We start from the raw sequence: 12,676 nt of genomic DNA on the forward strand, positions 1-12,676 counted from the left end.
AAATGAGACGTATATTTAAATTGAATTTAATAATTTGGTCAAATATATAAATTTATGTATGTACATAAAATATAATTAATGCGTTGAATAGGATTAAGACTAGTCCTAAAAAGGTTAAACTCATCAAATATGAATTCGGAATCAGCATTTGTATCGATCATGCATTTGTGGAAGATTATGTATAAAAAGTCGTTAAGCATCCTAAAAATCATGATACCATCAGTGATCATCAAGTTGTTCAATTTTTACCATTTGCTCGTCGCTTTGAAATTTAAATATAATAAAATATTGATAAATTGCAAACTAAGTTATAAAGTTTGCTAGTTTGGACAAGTAAAAATAAAGGAACATATTAGGAAAAACGCAAGATAGTCACTATATTAAGAAACAAACGTTCAAATGACAATAATTAGTAGTAATAGTTTTTCATGGAAAAATTGAGAAAAAGAAAACGATGAGATATAAGTTTTGCGAAATGGTCTCCATATATTTTCCGTACACCATTTTCAGCTTAATTAAAACACTACTTCTTTCACTATCGTCAACTAGTCATCGTACATTCTCCATTTTGAAATAAATTTAGTAGCCACTGGATTTAAATTTACTAGCAGCGAGAGCCTTTTTTGCAGTTAACAGGACCGGCATTTGTGGTAATTGATCCAACTAAAGAAGAAGGCCTAGCGCTTAAGCTTGAAGCTCTGGCATAAGTAGATGATGATGATGCACCTGCCCCTGTTTGCCTGAAATACGCTCCATTTAACATCAAATCACCTTCTGATCTCCAGTTCCAGCTTCTCCACTGACTTTCTGGTGCATCCTCATGCTTTGTCACCTGTTAAATTTTCAAATATTTAGCATAATCTTACCACATTTCAAATTCTAAAAGATAACGACGTTCAAGCCTAAAAAAATTAGGATATTGGGAAATAATATATGTCAGCGCCGAGCCAAAAATTTGTACAAGTGGATTCAAAAGTAGCAATTTTCAAACCCTTTAACTAGAATTTCCTGTTTTATATGAAGAGAATTCAATACCAACTTTATAATTTATTTGCAAGGTAGGTATTATTTTTCAACTAAACTTTTTTTGTTTAAATATGATGGTCAAAGGAAAATAATTTCTCTGTAACTAGTATATCATTTCATGTTCACTGATGAATTGAAATACCTCTTTGCGGTATTTTTCATTGGGAGCAAGAAATCTGTTTCCTTGGCTATTAATAGTAGGTGCAGCACTACCACCAATGGCATACATTTCCCAGTGAGTATAGTCATTATTAACCACATGGAAGTAACCATGTCTGCACCTTGGCATTCTTTGCACCAACCCTTCACCAAAATGATTAAAAGCAACTGTGACTTGCATGCCTTTGTCCTGTGTAAAAGAATCACTATGTCCCAACAACATCACCTTGTCATGATGAGTGAAATAGTTGTTAGATATCGTGATTGCTGTAGATCCGTGAATTGCATCAATTAAACCGTCGTGGCAATTAGACAACGAACAATGGTCCACCCAAATGTTTTTCCCTCCAAAAATTGAAATACCATCACCATCAGAAACATCCCACCATCCGGAATGGTTTGGTGAGTCCCTAATGTTGCCGTTACCACTCTGTTTACAATCGTGTATATTAATCCCGTGTATTATAATGTTGCTGGTATGGTGGATTGTAATGCACGGACCACCTGAAACAATGTTAATCGACTATATAATAAATTTTTAGAAAATAATGAAATATCAAGTCTGGATCTGCTTTTGACCTGAAATGTGAACACTCGCACCACGACCATCTATGGTCTTATAAGAGTTCATGACAAGCTCTTGTTTGAGCTGAATGACCATATCTCTTTTGAAAATAATCCATAAAGGCTCGTCTTGTATAACAGCATGTCTCAGGGTTCCGGGTTTAGGGTTCACGGGGTCATCGTTCCCTGAATCAGTAACCACGTAAATTCGGCCATTTTTTCCTCCGATAGCATTCTTTCCAAACCCAATGGCGCAATCAGCTAAACGCTGGCGATTTTTTTCCCAATTGGGGTTGCATCGCCAGCAATCATCGATTGGATTCCCTGATCCGCACGATAAATAGCCCAAATTCCTCCTCGTCAATGACGCATTGATGCTCCTGTTCAAAATAACCAAAATAAAATTAGTAAATACTAATAAATTGAATAAAAATAGAAGTCGGCAGTGGTTTTTGTGTTACCTATGAACGTCTTGTACAACAAGTTCTGGATCTTGGATTGAACTAATTACGAGTAGTGGTGCTAGAAGAAGGAGGGAAAATGTGAAGAAAAGAGTAGACATATTTTTAATGGTGTGGGGGTAGAAAAGAATATATTGTGTTGAGTTGAGTAAATAATGAAGAAATGGGAGAGGGGTTTATAAAGGAAGAAAGTATCCGGGATGAATGGCGTGATTAAACTATAAGTGGGCCTCAATTGATTCATAATTTCTCATTTGGATTCCCACTGGGTAGTTTTGATAGTTAGGTTAGTTTCTAGTTTCTATATTAATAATATATCTCATCCATACTTATATTTCGTTTTCTTAGAGAATGTTAAAATGTATTAGATCAACTTAATATTCAATAATTTAAATCTAATGAAATCTAACAACTAATTTAAAATGGAAAAATATATTATTATTTTTTTTATAAAAAAAAAATACTCCAATCAAAATTATACCATTCAAATCTCCCACCAAAATTTAATATCTATTCAGCTAATGGTAATACATTATGTAATAATGTGATGGAGTATTCTATGTTATTTGGCTTCCCACCCGTTGAAAAAGAGGGAATTATGCAAAGACTAATTAAAAAAAACACTGCATGTGATTACGGCGACCATAATGATAATTGGTAAACAAAAAACTTGTTTAAGCGGCGTGCTTTGTTTTAACCTCATGCCATTAATCAACAATAATTACAGGAATTTATTCCTACCATTTTAATATTGTATATATACTCTTAAACTATTTAATGTTAAGGTCTATTCAGTGTCAAATTATAAAAAATTCTACCTACTGGATGTGATTTAACCGATTTCAAAAGGTTGTACCTTTAAAGTATTACTTCCCCATAACAAAATATTAGTTATATTTTGTTTTGGAGAATAAAAATATAAAAATATTTTAAGATGGAAGAATATATATATATATATATATACACCCAAGTATAGACAAGTACCTCTAGGTGGTCTTAAATGACGTGGGTAAAATAAATACTTTTACGTAATGAGGGAATTAGAAAATTTCCTATTCCTATTTATATGTTACTATTTTTTTATTTTTAGTGCATTAACATTTTAAATAAATTTATTATTTTATTTTTATTTTTTTAAAAAAATCAATAAATAAATATGAATTAGTTTAACAAATTAACTATAAATTATTCACTTGGTGTGTTCAAATACATATTCTAAAAACTAATTAACATATAAGGATAAAAAAAATAATTATAATTTATAAATTAATTTTATAAAGTAACATATACTATGAACCAACTAAATGAAATATAAAAAAAAAATGGAGGGAATAAGAAGTCTTGCGAAACAGATTGATCTGTTACTAGAAATTACCAGTTGCCATGCTCTTATCATTATAACATTAATTAGATAATGAAGTGATTTCTGATTTGGTTACTAAGAATGTGGCAACACAATATTCATGAAAATTAATTAATACTTTGTGACAGTGTCCAAATATTTGTCAACATATTAATTCTATGAATTCTTTATACATTTATATTTTCCTCACAAAACAATAACAAGTCAAACGAGAACAGTAAATCTCTTTTTTTCGAACTCTTGGGGACCGAAATAAGTGGTATTTTCCCCCATAAATTAAGGAATGGTGCTATATAACCAAATTCACGACAAAAAGTATAATTTCTGTTTTATGTGTGATTATTGACTGCTTTATTTTGCTCTGTTTTTAACACAATTTAGTTTTTCTCAATAGTTATAATTAATTGATTTGATTTTTTTTTTTAAAAAAACATATAAGTAATCACAAAACATTATGTTCTTTTTGAGCACCAAATAATTCCACATAAAAACAAAACTAAGTTCATTATAATCAACCAGATGATAAGTTTTTTATAAAGAAATATTGGACGGTTATGTTATCCAAAATCATTTTCAGCCAAATTATATCAAAGGTAAAAATAAGGTTTTTATCTATATGTTGATAAATAAAATATTGAAAGAGACAGTATGTACCGTTTGACGTTAAAGTAAGAACGCAAAGTCAAAATTATCGGTTATTTGACATGCTTACAAGTTCTGGCCCCACGTATCCTATTTCAAATCCACTCTACCTAAACTTGAAAAAAATGAAAATTATACTCACTTTTATTGCCATGTGAGTAGTAAATTTATGAATCTTGAAATTAGAAGGTCCTAGATCAAAGAGAATAGGTTCCGTAGGGTGTGTTACAGATCTGATTCATTTAGATATATCCAGATCAATTAAGAGGCTTATAAGAAAATAAAATAAACGAACTGAATATAAATAATTAAGATTCAGTTCTTAAAAACAAATACACAGAACCTTTTCAATATTTTAATTGGACGAAGAAAATGATCCAATATAACTGTAAATTTTATTTTAGGGTATCTTGTATATTAATATATTTTTTAATTAGTTCAACGTAATACTATTTTTAAAAGTTGGCCATAAAACCAAAAATGTAGAAGCAGGTAAACTTTCTTAAGACCTACTTGGAAAAATAACTACAATTCAAACTTCAAAGTGTAGAGTCTTCATTTTCTCCTACAGGCCACGGGGAACATATTGACTTGGAAGAGTGCAGAACAGATTTATAATTAGATACCCTTACTATATATGCATATGTACTGTTCTCCTAACTAACTCTTTTCTAGACGTTAATAAAATTAATTAGGAATTTGCAAAGTTTTATTACCATACTTCATTGAATCTAATTTGGTTTAAGTGTTAATTTAAGTAATCTTGAAGCTAAAATAGAGTAGACTAACTTAATATATTAAAAGTCATAAACATAAGTTATTCCTACCAAAATATTTTTAAATACATTAGACAAGCTAAATAAAATCGTAATCGGTAAACTAGGTATTTTTTAAAAAAAGGGAGAAAGTAAGAAAAGAAAAATGTTAAATTTGAAAGGAAAAATAACATGAAATAATACATTTTAATAAATAATTACTGATTTTAGCTATATTTTTTATTTATTATAATTTGTAGCAATACTATGTTAAATCTGCAATATGTATTAAAAGTGAATCATGTATGTAATATATATGAATTATAATTATTTTATGGAATATATTATGTTTGTTTGGTAAAACATTGACACATTGTATTACAAGTATATTAAAATGTGTTATAAATGTATTATCTATCATTAAAACTTGTATTATATGTGAATAATAAATTGTTCTATGTAATATGAATTAAATTTGTATTATAAATGAATTAAAAGTGATCAAATGAAAAAAAATATTGCTATAAATGATAATATTTTTTTATTATATTATATTAATGTAAGTTTCGCAATTTAAAAATTGTTGAGACATGGTTTCTTAAGTTATGGGCTGGTAAAAAGAGCCGATGCCTGGACCTGGGCATTGAGACAATGTTGTATAGCCCTATTATACCCTAATGGGCCATTTAAGTTTTGGGCTGGAAACTGGAACCAACTAATTGGCTGATTTACACTAATACCCTTTTTACTTTATTATTCAGATTTTGTCTCGATTAGTGAAGTTGTACAAGTATAGTCCCTAGAAAAATTACTTACCTTTGCCTACAAAGTCAGACTATCAACTAATATTTGCTCTCAAACTTATCGACAAAATATTAGACCATAGCGTAATTAATGTTTGACAGGATTTACTAAATTTTTGATTTCTCTATTCTTTTTAACCGTGGTAAAAATGATCCATGTTAACAGAGAAACAAAAAAAAAGAAGTTATTTATTACCTAATGATTTTGTTAAAGACCAAATTTAATAGTTCCTAACTAATAGAGCAATTAGGTGAGATCTTTAATTCAATCACGAGAATAGTCCTTATTGTTACTCAATTATTTACCTCTCCAAAAAAATAAAAATATCTAAAGGCACCAGCAATGCAATCCAGATAACAACACAATCCTCATTCATGTCCAATCAACGAGCCCCACGTGTCAAAAAGTGCAACATGATATCGACACTGACCTTTCTGCTCTTGATCAATCACCAAAAGCATCATAAAAATATTCACAAGTCTTCCCTACAAACATTACACTTTTTGAGTACTATTCTTTAAAAAAAAAAAAAAAACACTAATAGAGTGAATTGATTATAATTGTTGTTATTATGCATATGTCCGATGCCGGATGCCGGTCAAAGAATGGTAAATCGAAAAGCCGAAACAAGGTGAAGCGCAGAAAACCAAAGTTCCTGAGCCTAAGTGTGGAGCTATCAGAGAAAAAACCCCAGAAGTCAGATGATAGGATGGTTTCATCATCCAACGGTAGCACACATGATCATCAACAGCTCAATCTGTTCCCACTGCACCCAGAAAATTTATTAGATGATAAAGACAGTACTAGTACTGCCCAAGATGACAACGTAGCTCTCTTCTTTGCTGGCGCTGAAAACAGCGCCACTACACTCAACGAAGTTCTTGTTTCTTCAAAGGATGAAATTGACAGCAACATAAGTACTAGCGTTCCCAATTACATGGCAGTTTCGTCATCGGAGGCCAGCCTCACATTTGCCGACACTTACAGGTACTCTAGAGGCCGGAGTCATTTTTTTTTATAAGTATTTAATTAAATATAGATCGAATAACGATGGAACAATATGATCGATTTTCTTTTAAATTCGAAATTTGTTTTTTTTATAGGGGACAAGAAGGTGAGCTTGTACGGACGGCTCTGAGGAACAAAGAGAGGGAAAACAGGGAAGAAGAGAAATGGGTTGTTTACTCAGACGTTGTTGATTTGGATCAACATAGTGAGAGTACGAGGAAGGATGAAGAAGTAAGTAGTTGTCCGTGGAACAAACGGCAACAACAATTGTCACTAAAGCTTGATTATGACGAAATATTGAATGCTTGGTCCGATAAAGGTCCACTTTACCTTCAGTCCCAGTCCCCCCAGATTGTTCCAGACATCCATGACGATTTCCTCGCCTTCGACATGCCTTTTTCGATAAATGTTAGTTTTTCTTACCTTACTTTTAAATTTATGTTATCAGGTCATTTAAACGATTTCTAATTTGCGGAAAGGATAACCTTTTAGAACCAAACATAATGTAATGTTGTAGCTATGTGATTTGATGAAATATTATTGATATTTCACTATCTAATACACCTACAGAAGAAATAGATTGCCGGTAATTTATTGATTAATAATTCATTTAAGATAATAATTGGTATCTAATAACCTGCTGTGACATAGAGAGTGAAATTACACTGATTTAGGGTAAATGACATACACATTCATATGAATCCCACTTTGACGTGAGTAGAAAAACTAGGATGGGTACAAAATTAGGGCTCACATAAATATGAAAAATCAAACGGTAAAGAAATCGTTCACTGTTGTTGACCTGTGACTCGGGAAATGCTTTAATTTGACTTAGAAAAATGTTCCATTGCAACTTTAATTTTGCAAAAGATAAGATAAGAATCCTCGAGGCAATTTCAGCTTTGTGTCTGTGTTTCTCTTTCTTCTGGCCTATGAGAATTCCTGTTCTCTTCTTACTACTATAGCTTTTGCAGATTGTTTTTAATTTTCTTGTTTTCATCGAATAGAATAGTTTCTTTTCCTTTTTTCTTTTTTTGTGACAATGGTACTATTTTTACCGGGGCTAAGAATGTGTGCCTCCTACCAGTTGATAATATCACATGAGAATTATTTACTAACGGTGTTAGAAAGAATAATGCATGTATTAGTGTTGTGTATTACTAGTATCTTATTTGATATTTTTATTTATTTATGTATAATTAATGCTTGTGTATTAAGGTCTGCATGTATTTCTAGGTATTAGCAATTCAATGATTTTTGTACATGCATTCAATTGCCCCTCAAAATTTTTTTACATCTTTTTCATCATAAATATGGAGTATCTTTGTAAAAAAATTATTTAATACAATATATATGATTTTTAATACATCAAATCAAATAATACATTAAAATAATTGATGTAAATATACCTAATTCATATATTATTAATATATTATATTTAACATTATAATTATACACTCTATCAAATAATTTTCTTATTATATTTAACATCATCGTATACACTCTATCGAAGGAGGAGATAGTTGTGTGGTTAAATCTAAGGTGAAAGTGGTGGGTCGATAGATGTTAATGTTTAAACTGTGTATAGGACTGACCATATTAAGTGCTGAGCACTTTAATTGTCCTGACCCTTGTGGGCCTACTTTTTACTTAATTAGCTCAACCTTTTCCCCGTCTTTATTCGTCTGCAAGCTGTAGGCTACACCTCCATCAAACCATATAGTAAGAAATAGTAGCTCTCCGTCAAAACTTAATAAAACACGTGTGAATTTTTATCATAATTCTAGCACTAGATAGTCCTAATTTTTAATCCTTTCAGTTAGTTAGGTCCGCTCAATAAAATTTATAATATTATTTAGAAAGACGTTAAACTTATTTTGCAATGTAATAAACTTGCATGATTTTTGGCTAGCTAATAGTAAAAACACAACCCGTAATATGTGTAGACAAAAAAATTTAGTTCAAACTGTAGAGTTTCATATCTTGTGGATGCAAATTAAGAGGACTTGTTTGATTATTGTGTTAAACATGACAAAATGAATTAGATAATTCAGAGGAATTGAGTTGAAAAATGACAAACATTATCATTGTGATTTGTATAGGGGCAACTGATGAGTAGCAGTTCAGTTGTGCATAGAGTGCCAGAAGTAATTGGAAATGAACAAAGAGAAGTAGAGGATGAGGAGATGAAGGCGGGACGAAGAGAGGCGAGTGTAATGAGGTACAAAGAGAAGAGACAGAACAGACTCTTTTCTAAAACTATCCGATATCAAGTTCGCAAGCTCAACGCTGAAAAACGCCCTCGCGTTAAGGTACGTAAAATACATTATTGATTCATGTTGGTGAAATAAATAAAGTATTCGTCCATTCATGTCTTATAATTTTTACAGGGGAGATTTGTTAAGAGGGATTGAAGTGCCTCAGTTGGAGAAGTAAACCAGTATGTGTATTGTAGTCTTGATATATAAACTGTTACAAAGGAGAAGGAGCTCTTGTCAGTCAATGAAATATATATGTAAGAGTTCAATTTGTTTCAGATAAAATATTGTTAGCTTTCAAATAGCAAAAAGTCCTTGATTGTTTTGTCATTTAACACTGAAATTAATGGATGCAGGGCCTCCTTTTATTGCACTTTATTAGGATTTGTATTATTTGAATTTTCTACTTGTAACCGAAACTGACCATTTCAAAATTATATTGTACCAAACTTGTAAGTAGTATTTTTCTTTTCCTTTAAAAACTAATTAACGGGACATTCATAAATTTCAGAGATCAATTTTTCATGTATCTATTGATATTTCTAACATTAATAATTTAAATCATAAATAGAATAAACATATGCATGTAAACTTTAAGTTATATTTTATAACGAATCAAGAAAATTTGGATTCAAATGAGCCTTTTGCTATATACTTCAAACTTATAGATTTTATAGAGAAATAAATATACTACAAATTGATAGAAAAATAAAACATGTCCTTTAGCAAATGACTCTTTTTCTTTTAATTTTTTTTACTTTACTTATTTAATCAAAGACACGTGGCAGTTAAATGGATCAATAAGATGAAAAGTAGCACTACCTTTTGATACGAGTACTAGTAGAAGATGGAAGCTTTTAGAATGATCCGAATATTTTTTTTTTAATTATTTATAGGTGAACATGCTAGATGTTTTTCTTTTATCCACGTTAAGACGATCCAAGAAGTTTCAAGACCCATTTGAACTGTCTTTTTTCACCAACTATATATACTTGTGCAAAGTTTCAATTTATTCCACAGAAGACAACAAGGAAATACAATTAATTAGCTGATTTAAGTGGGGAAAACAAAGATGTGCAGCTTATTGAGGAGCAGTGATCCAATTGTTGGGATGATGAATATGTGTCCTGTTTTGAGTACTCCAATTGACTGGAAAGAAACATCTCAAGCTCACTGCTTCTTCGTCGATCTTCCAGGTATTAATTTAAACGATTTAACAATTTAATAGGGATAATACATATATTGGATTTTAAACTGGTTTTATATTTTAACTTTAATCTTCGATTTTCATATTTTAATTATTTAATTTTTAAATAAATAAACACATGAATCCTATATGACACAATACATGTAGGATAAAAATTGACATGTAGTATGATATGTAGGACACGTGTATTTATTTATTAAAAATGTTAGAAAGAGTATATATTGTGTACATACAGGGCTCAGCAAAGAGGATGTGAAAGTGGAAGTGGACAATGGAAGAGTAGTGAAAATTAGTGGTAAGTGGAAAGCAGAAGAAGAAATTGGAGATGAAAATGAGAAGAAGAATTTATGGCATAGAGTGGAACGTAATAGGGGTGATTTCTGCAGGAAGTTTAGGCTTCCAAAAAATATAATGGCAGATCGACTCGAGGCATCCATGGAAAATGGTGTCCTTGTTCTCACCGTACCTAAACAACAACTCAAAAAACCCTTCTCCAAAGTAATTGAAATTGAAGAAAAATAAACATGAACTTTAAGTTATTATTATTGTGGATTGCAATTCGAATGAATAAATAAATCGTCTGTTGATTCCATGTTTTTATATGTTTTCTATGATTTTCCCTGTGATTAATAAATGAATATTAGCATCTGAATTTGTTATATTTTTCCTTACCTTCCTATAAATATGTCAAAAAATATAGAATCAGGTCAGGCTACTAGTAAAAATAATGAACTATTTTAATCAGTGGATCTGTTTCAAATTCTTTTCCCTAAGAACATTGGTGTCCAACGCATTGTAGCACCCAATCAAGGGTGCATAATATCATTGTAACTATTTCGAGTCTTGACAATTACATCATAATTCATGTGGCTAAAATTTTTGAATTTCAAATTTGATGACTTTTAATTAAGAATAAAGTCCTTGTGAAGAGAAGTTTTAACATTTCACCTCACGGAAATTAGATACTCGCACTTTAAAAATTAATCCAAAGGGAGGAGAATTGTCCAAGCAAAATTAGGTATTCACACTTCAAAAATTAGTTCAAAGAGAGGAGAATTGTTCAAATTTTATAAAAAGTTTACCCGGCTCATTAACTTGATTTCAAATCACATTTACGTCTTTCAACTTTGGATTTGGACAAATAGACAGTTAAATTTCTATAAAGTTGAACAAATAGACACACATTCTACATGTCATTTTTTGTCCTACGTAGTGTTTCATGTGTATTGTGCCATGTAGAACTCATGTGTTTATTTATTTAAAAGTTGGATAGTTTAAGTGTCTGTTTCTACATTATGAAAGTTGAAGGTTAAAGTTAAAATTTGAAGTCAAGTTTAGAGTCTAATATATGTATTATGTCTTCTTTAATATTGCATGGTCCATTTTGATTAATTCATATTGGTTAAATTTCGAATTTCAAATTTGACACTTTTGATTAAGAAAAAAAAAATTAAAATTTCAAATTTAATACTTTTGATTAAGAGTAAAAATTTCAAAATTTAAGTTTGATTAAGAGTAGTGTACGTGTGAAAAGTAGTCTCACAATTATATAAATTTCAAATTTTATACTTCCTATTAAGAGTAAAAATTTTAAATTTTAAGTTTCATATGTCTGATTAAGTGTAATTTACTTGTGAAAAATAGTCTTACAACTACACTAATTCATTTTGGTAAAATCCATGAAGTACGTAAGGGTTAACGTTTTTCTTAAAAATTGAATCATAGCCAGCAGCTTGTCTTTCTATTTAACTTTAATCGTGGAGTACAAATGAATATGAGTGTACTTTAGTGTAATGGATAGATGATTATGGGATAAGAAAATAGATCTATTTCACACTGTAAAAATTTATTATGGAGAATTTTTTTTACGAATATTTGGGTTTATTTATTTTTGTGACAATTTATAGCAACTATATTACAATTTGGATTCTATTAATGTGTATAGTAAGATGACAAATTTTAACATTACAAATATTAGAAAGAGAGTAAATGAAATAAGGTAGAAACGTAAGGCAATTTTGTTTGAAAACTGTAGAAAAAATAGAGTGGAAACAAATAACAACTAACAAGGACTAAAGGAAAAGGAAGACACAACTTGTCAAATAATGGCATTAACCTGTTATTGGGCCACTCCATGGTGACTACCCTTTCATTTTCTAAGCCCAAACAACAAACAAGATAAATTGTCAAATACTTCTGGTCTCATGGCAATTGGAAAACACGTGAGGGTATTAAATAGGCGGATAAGATCAAATTTGTACTAAAATACGCATAATTTTTAATTTAATATCAGTTGACAATTATGATCTTAAATTTTGGGTGTGTATAAATAGAGACTTAAAATTGTATAAAATTAAGTAAATGAATATATTCATCCTACGTAGTAATTTTGTATTCTATATGACGTCTTATATGTATTTTGTCGTGTA

General features: G+C 30.3%; 3 protein-coding genes across 5 annotated transcripts; 2 read left to right on the forward strand and 1 right to left on the reverse strand.

Moving 5' to 3' along the window:
* Positions 1-470: 470 nt before the first annotated feature.
* Positions 471-2,363, reverse strand: 9612 (probable pectate lyase P18). The gene is made up of 4 exons (NM_001247100.2): positions 2,211-2,363; positions 1,765-2,129; positions 1,169-1,689; positions 471-832 (listed from the first exon to the last, which is right to left on the reverse strand). The coding sequence occupies exons 1-4, from the start codon at positions 2,309-2,311 to the stop codon at positions 605-607; spliced, it is 1,215 nt and encodes a 404-aa protein (NP_001234029.2). The 5' UTR covers positions 2,312-2,363; the 3' UTR covers positions 471-604.
* Positions 2,364-6,221: 3,858 nt separating this feature from the next.
* Positions 6,222-10,236, forward strand: LOC101256821 (zinc finger protein CONSTANS-LIKE 16). 3 transcript variants are annotated; one of them, XR_011215124.1, is made up of 5 exons: positions 6,239-6,761; positions 6,878-7,190; positions 8,885-9,094; positions 9,173-9,297; positions 10,061-10,236. XR_011215124.1 is itself a non-coding variant. In XM_004231779.5 (4 exons), the coding sequence occupies exons 1-4, from the start codon at positions 6,346-6,348 to the stop codon at positions 9,194-9,196; spliced, it is 963 nt and encodes a 320-aa protein (XP_004231827.1). In that variant the 5' UTR covers positions 6,222-6,345; the 3' UTR covers positions 9,197-9,502. The 3 variants fall into 3 exon arrangements, 1 of the variants encoding a protein (XP_004231827.1); XR_739494.4 differs by lacking the exon at positions 10,061-10,236 and adding an exon at positions 9,397-9,502; XM_004231779.5 differs by lacking the exon at positions 10,061-10,236 and having other exon boundaries at positions 6,222-6,761; positions 9,173-9,502.
* LOC101256536 (18.1 kDa class I heat shock protein) lies at positions 10,113-10,769 on the forward strand. Its single transcript, XM_004231778.5, has 2 exons — positions 10,113-10,236; positions 10,483-10,769. The coding sequence occupies exons 1-2, from the start codon at positions 10,113-10,115 to the stop codon at positions 10,767-10,769; spliced, it is 411 nt and encodes a 136-aa protein (XP_004231826.1).
* The last annotated feature ends 1,907 nt before the right edge of the window (positions 10,770-12,676 follow it).

Source organism: Solanum lycopersicum, chromosome 2 (assembly GCF_036512215.1).
Source record: "Solanum lycopersicum chromosome 2, SLM_r2.1".
In the NCBI taxonomy this organism is placed as follows: domain Eukaryota; kingdom Viridiplantae; phylum Streptophyta; class Magnoliopsida; order Solanales; family Solanaceae; genus Solanum; species Solanum lycopersicum.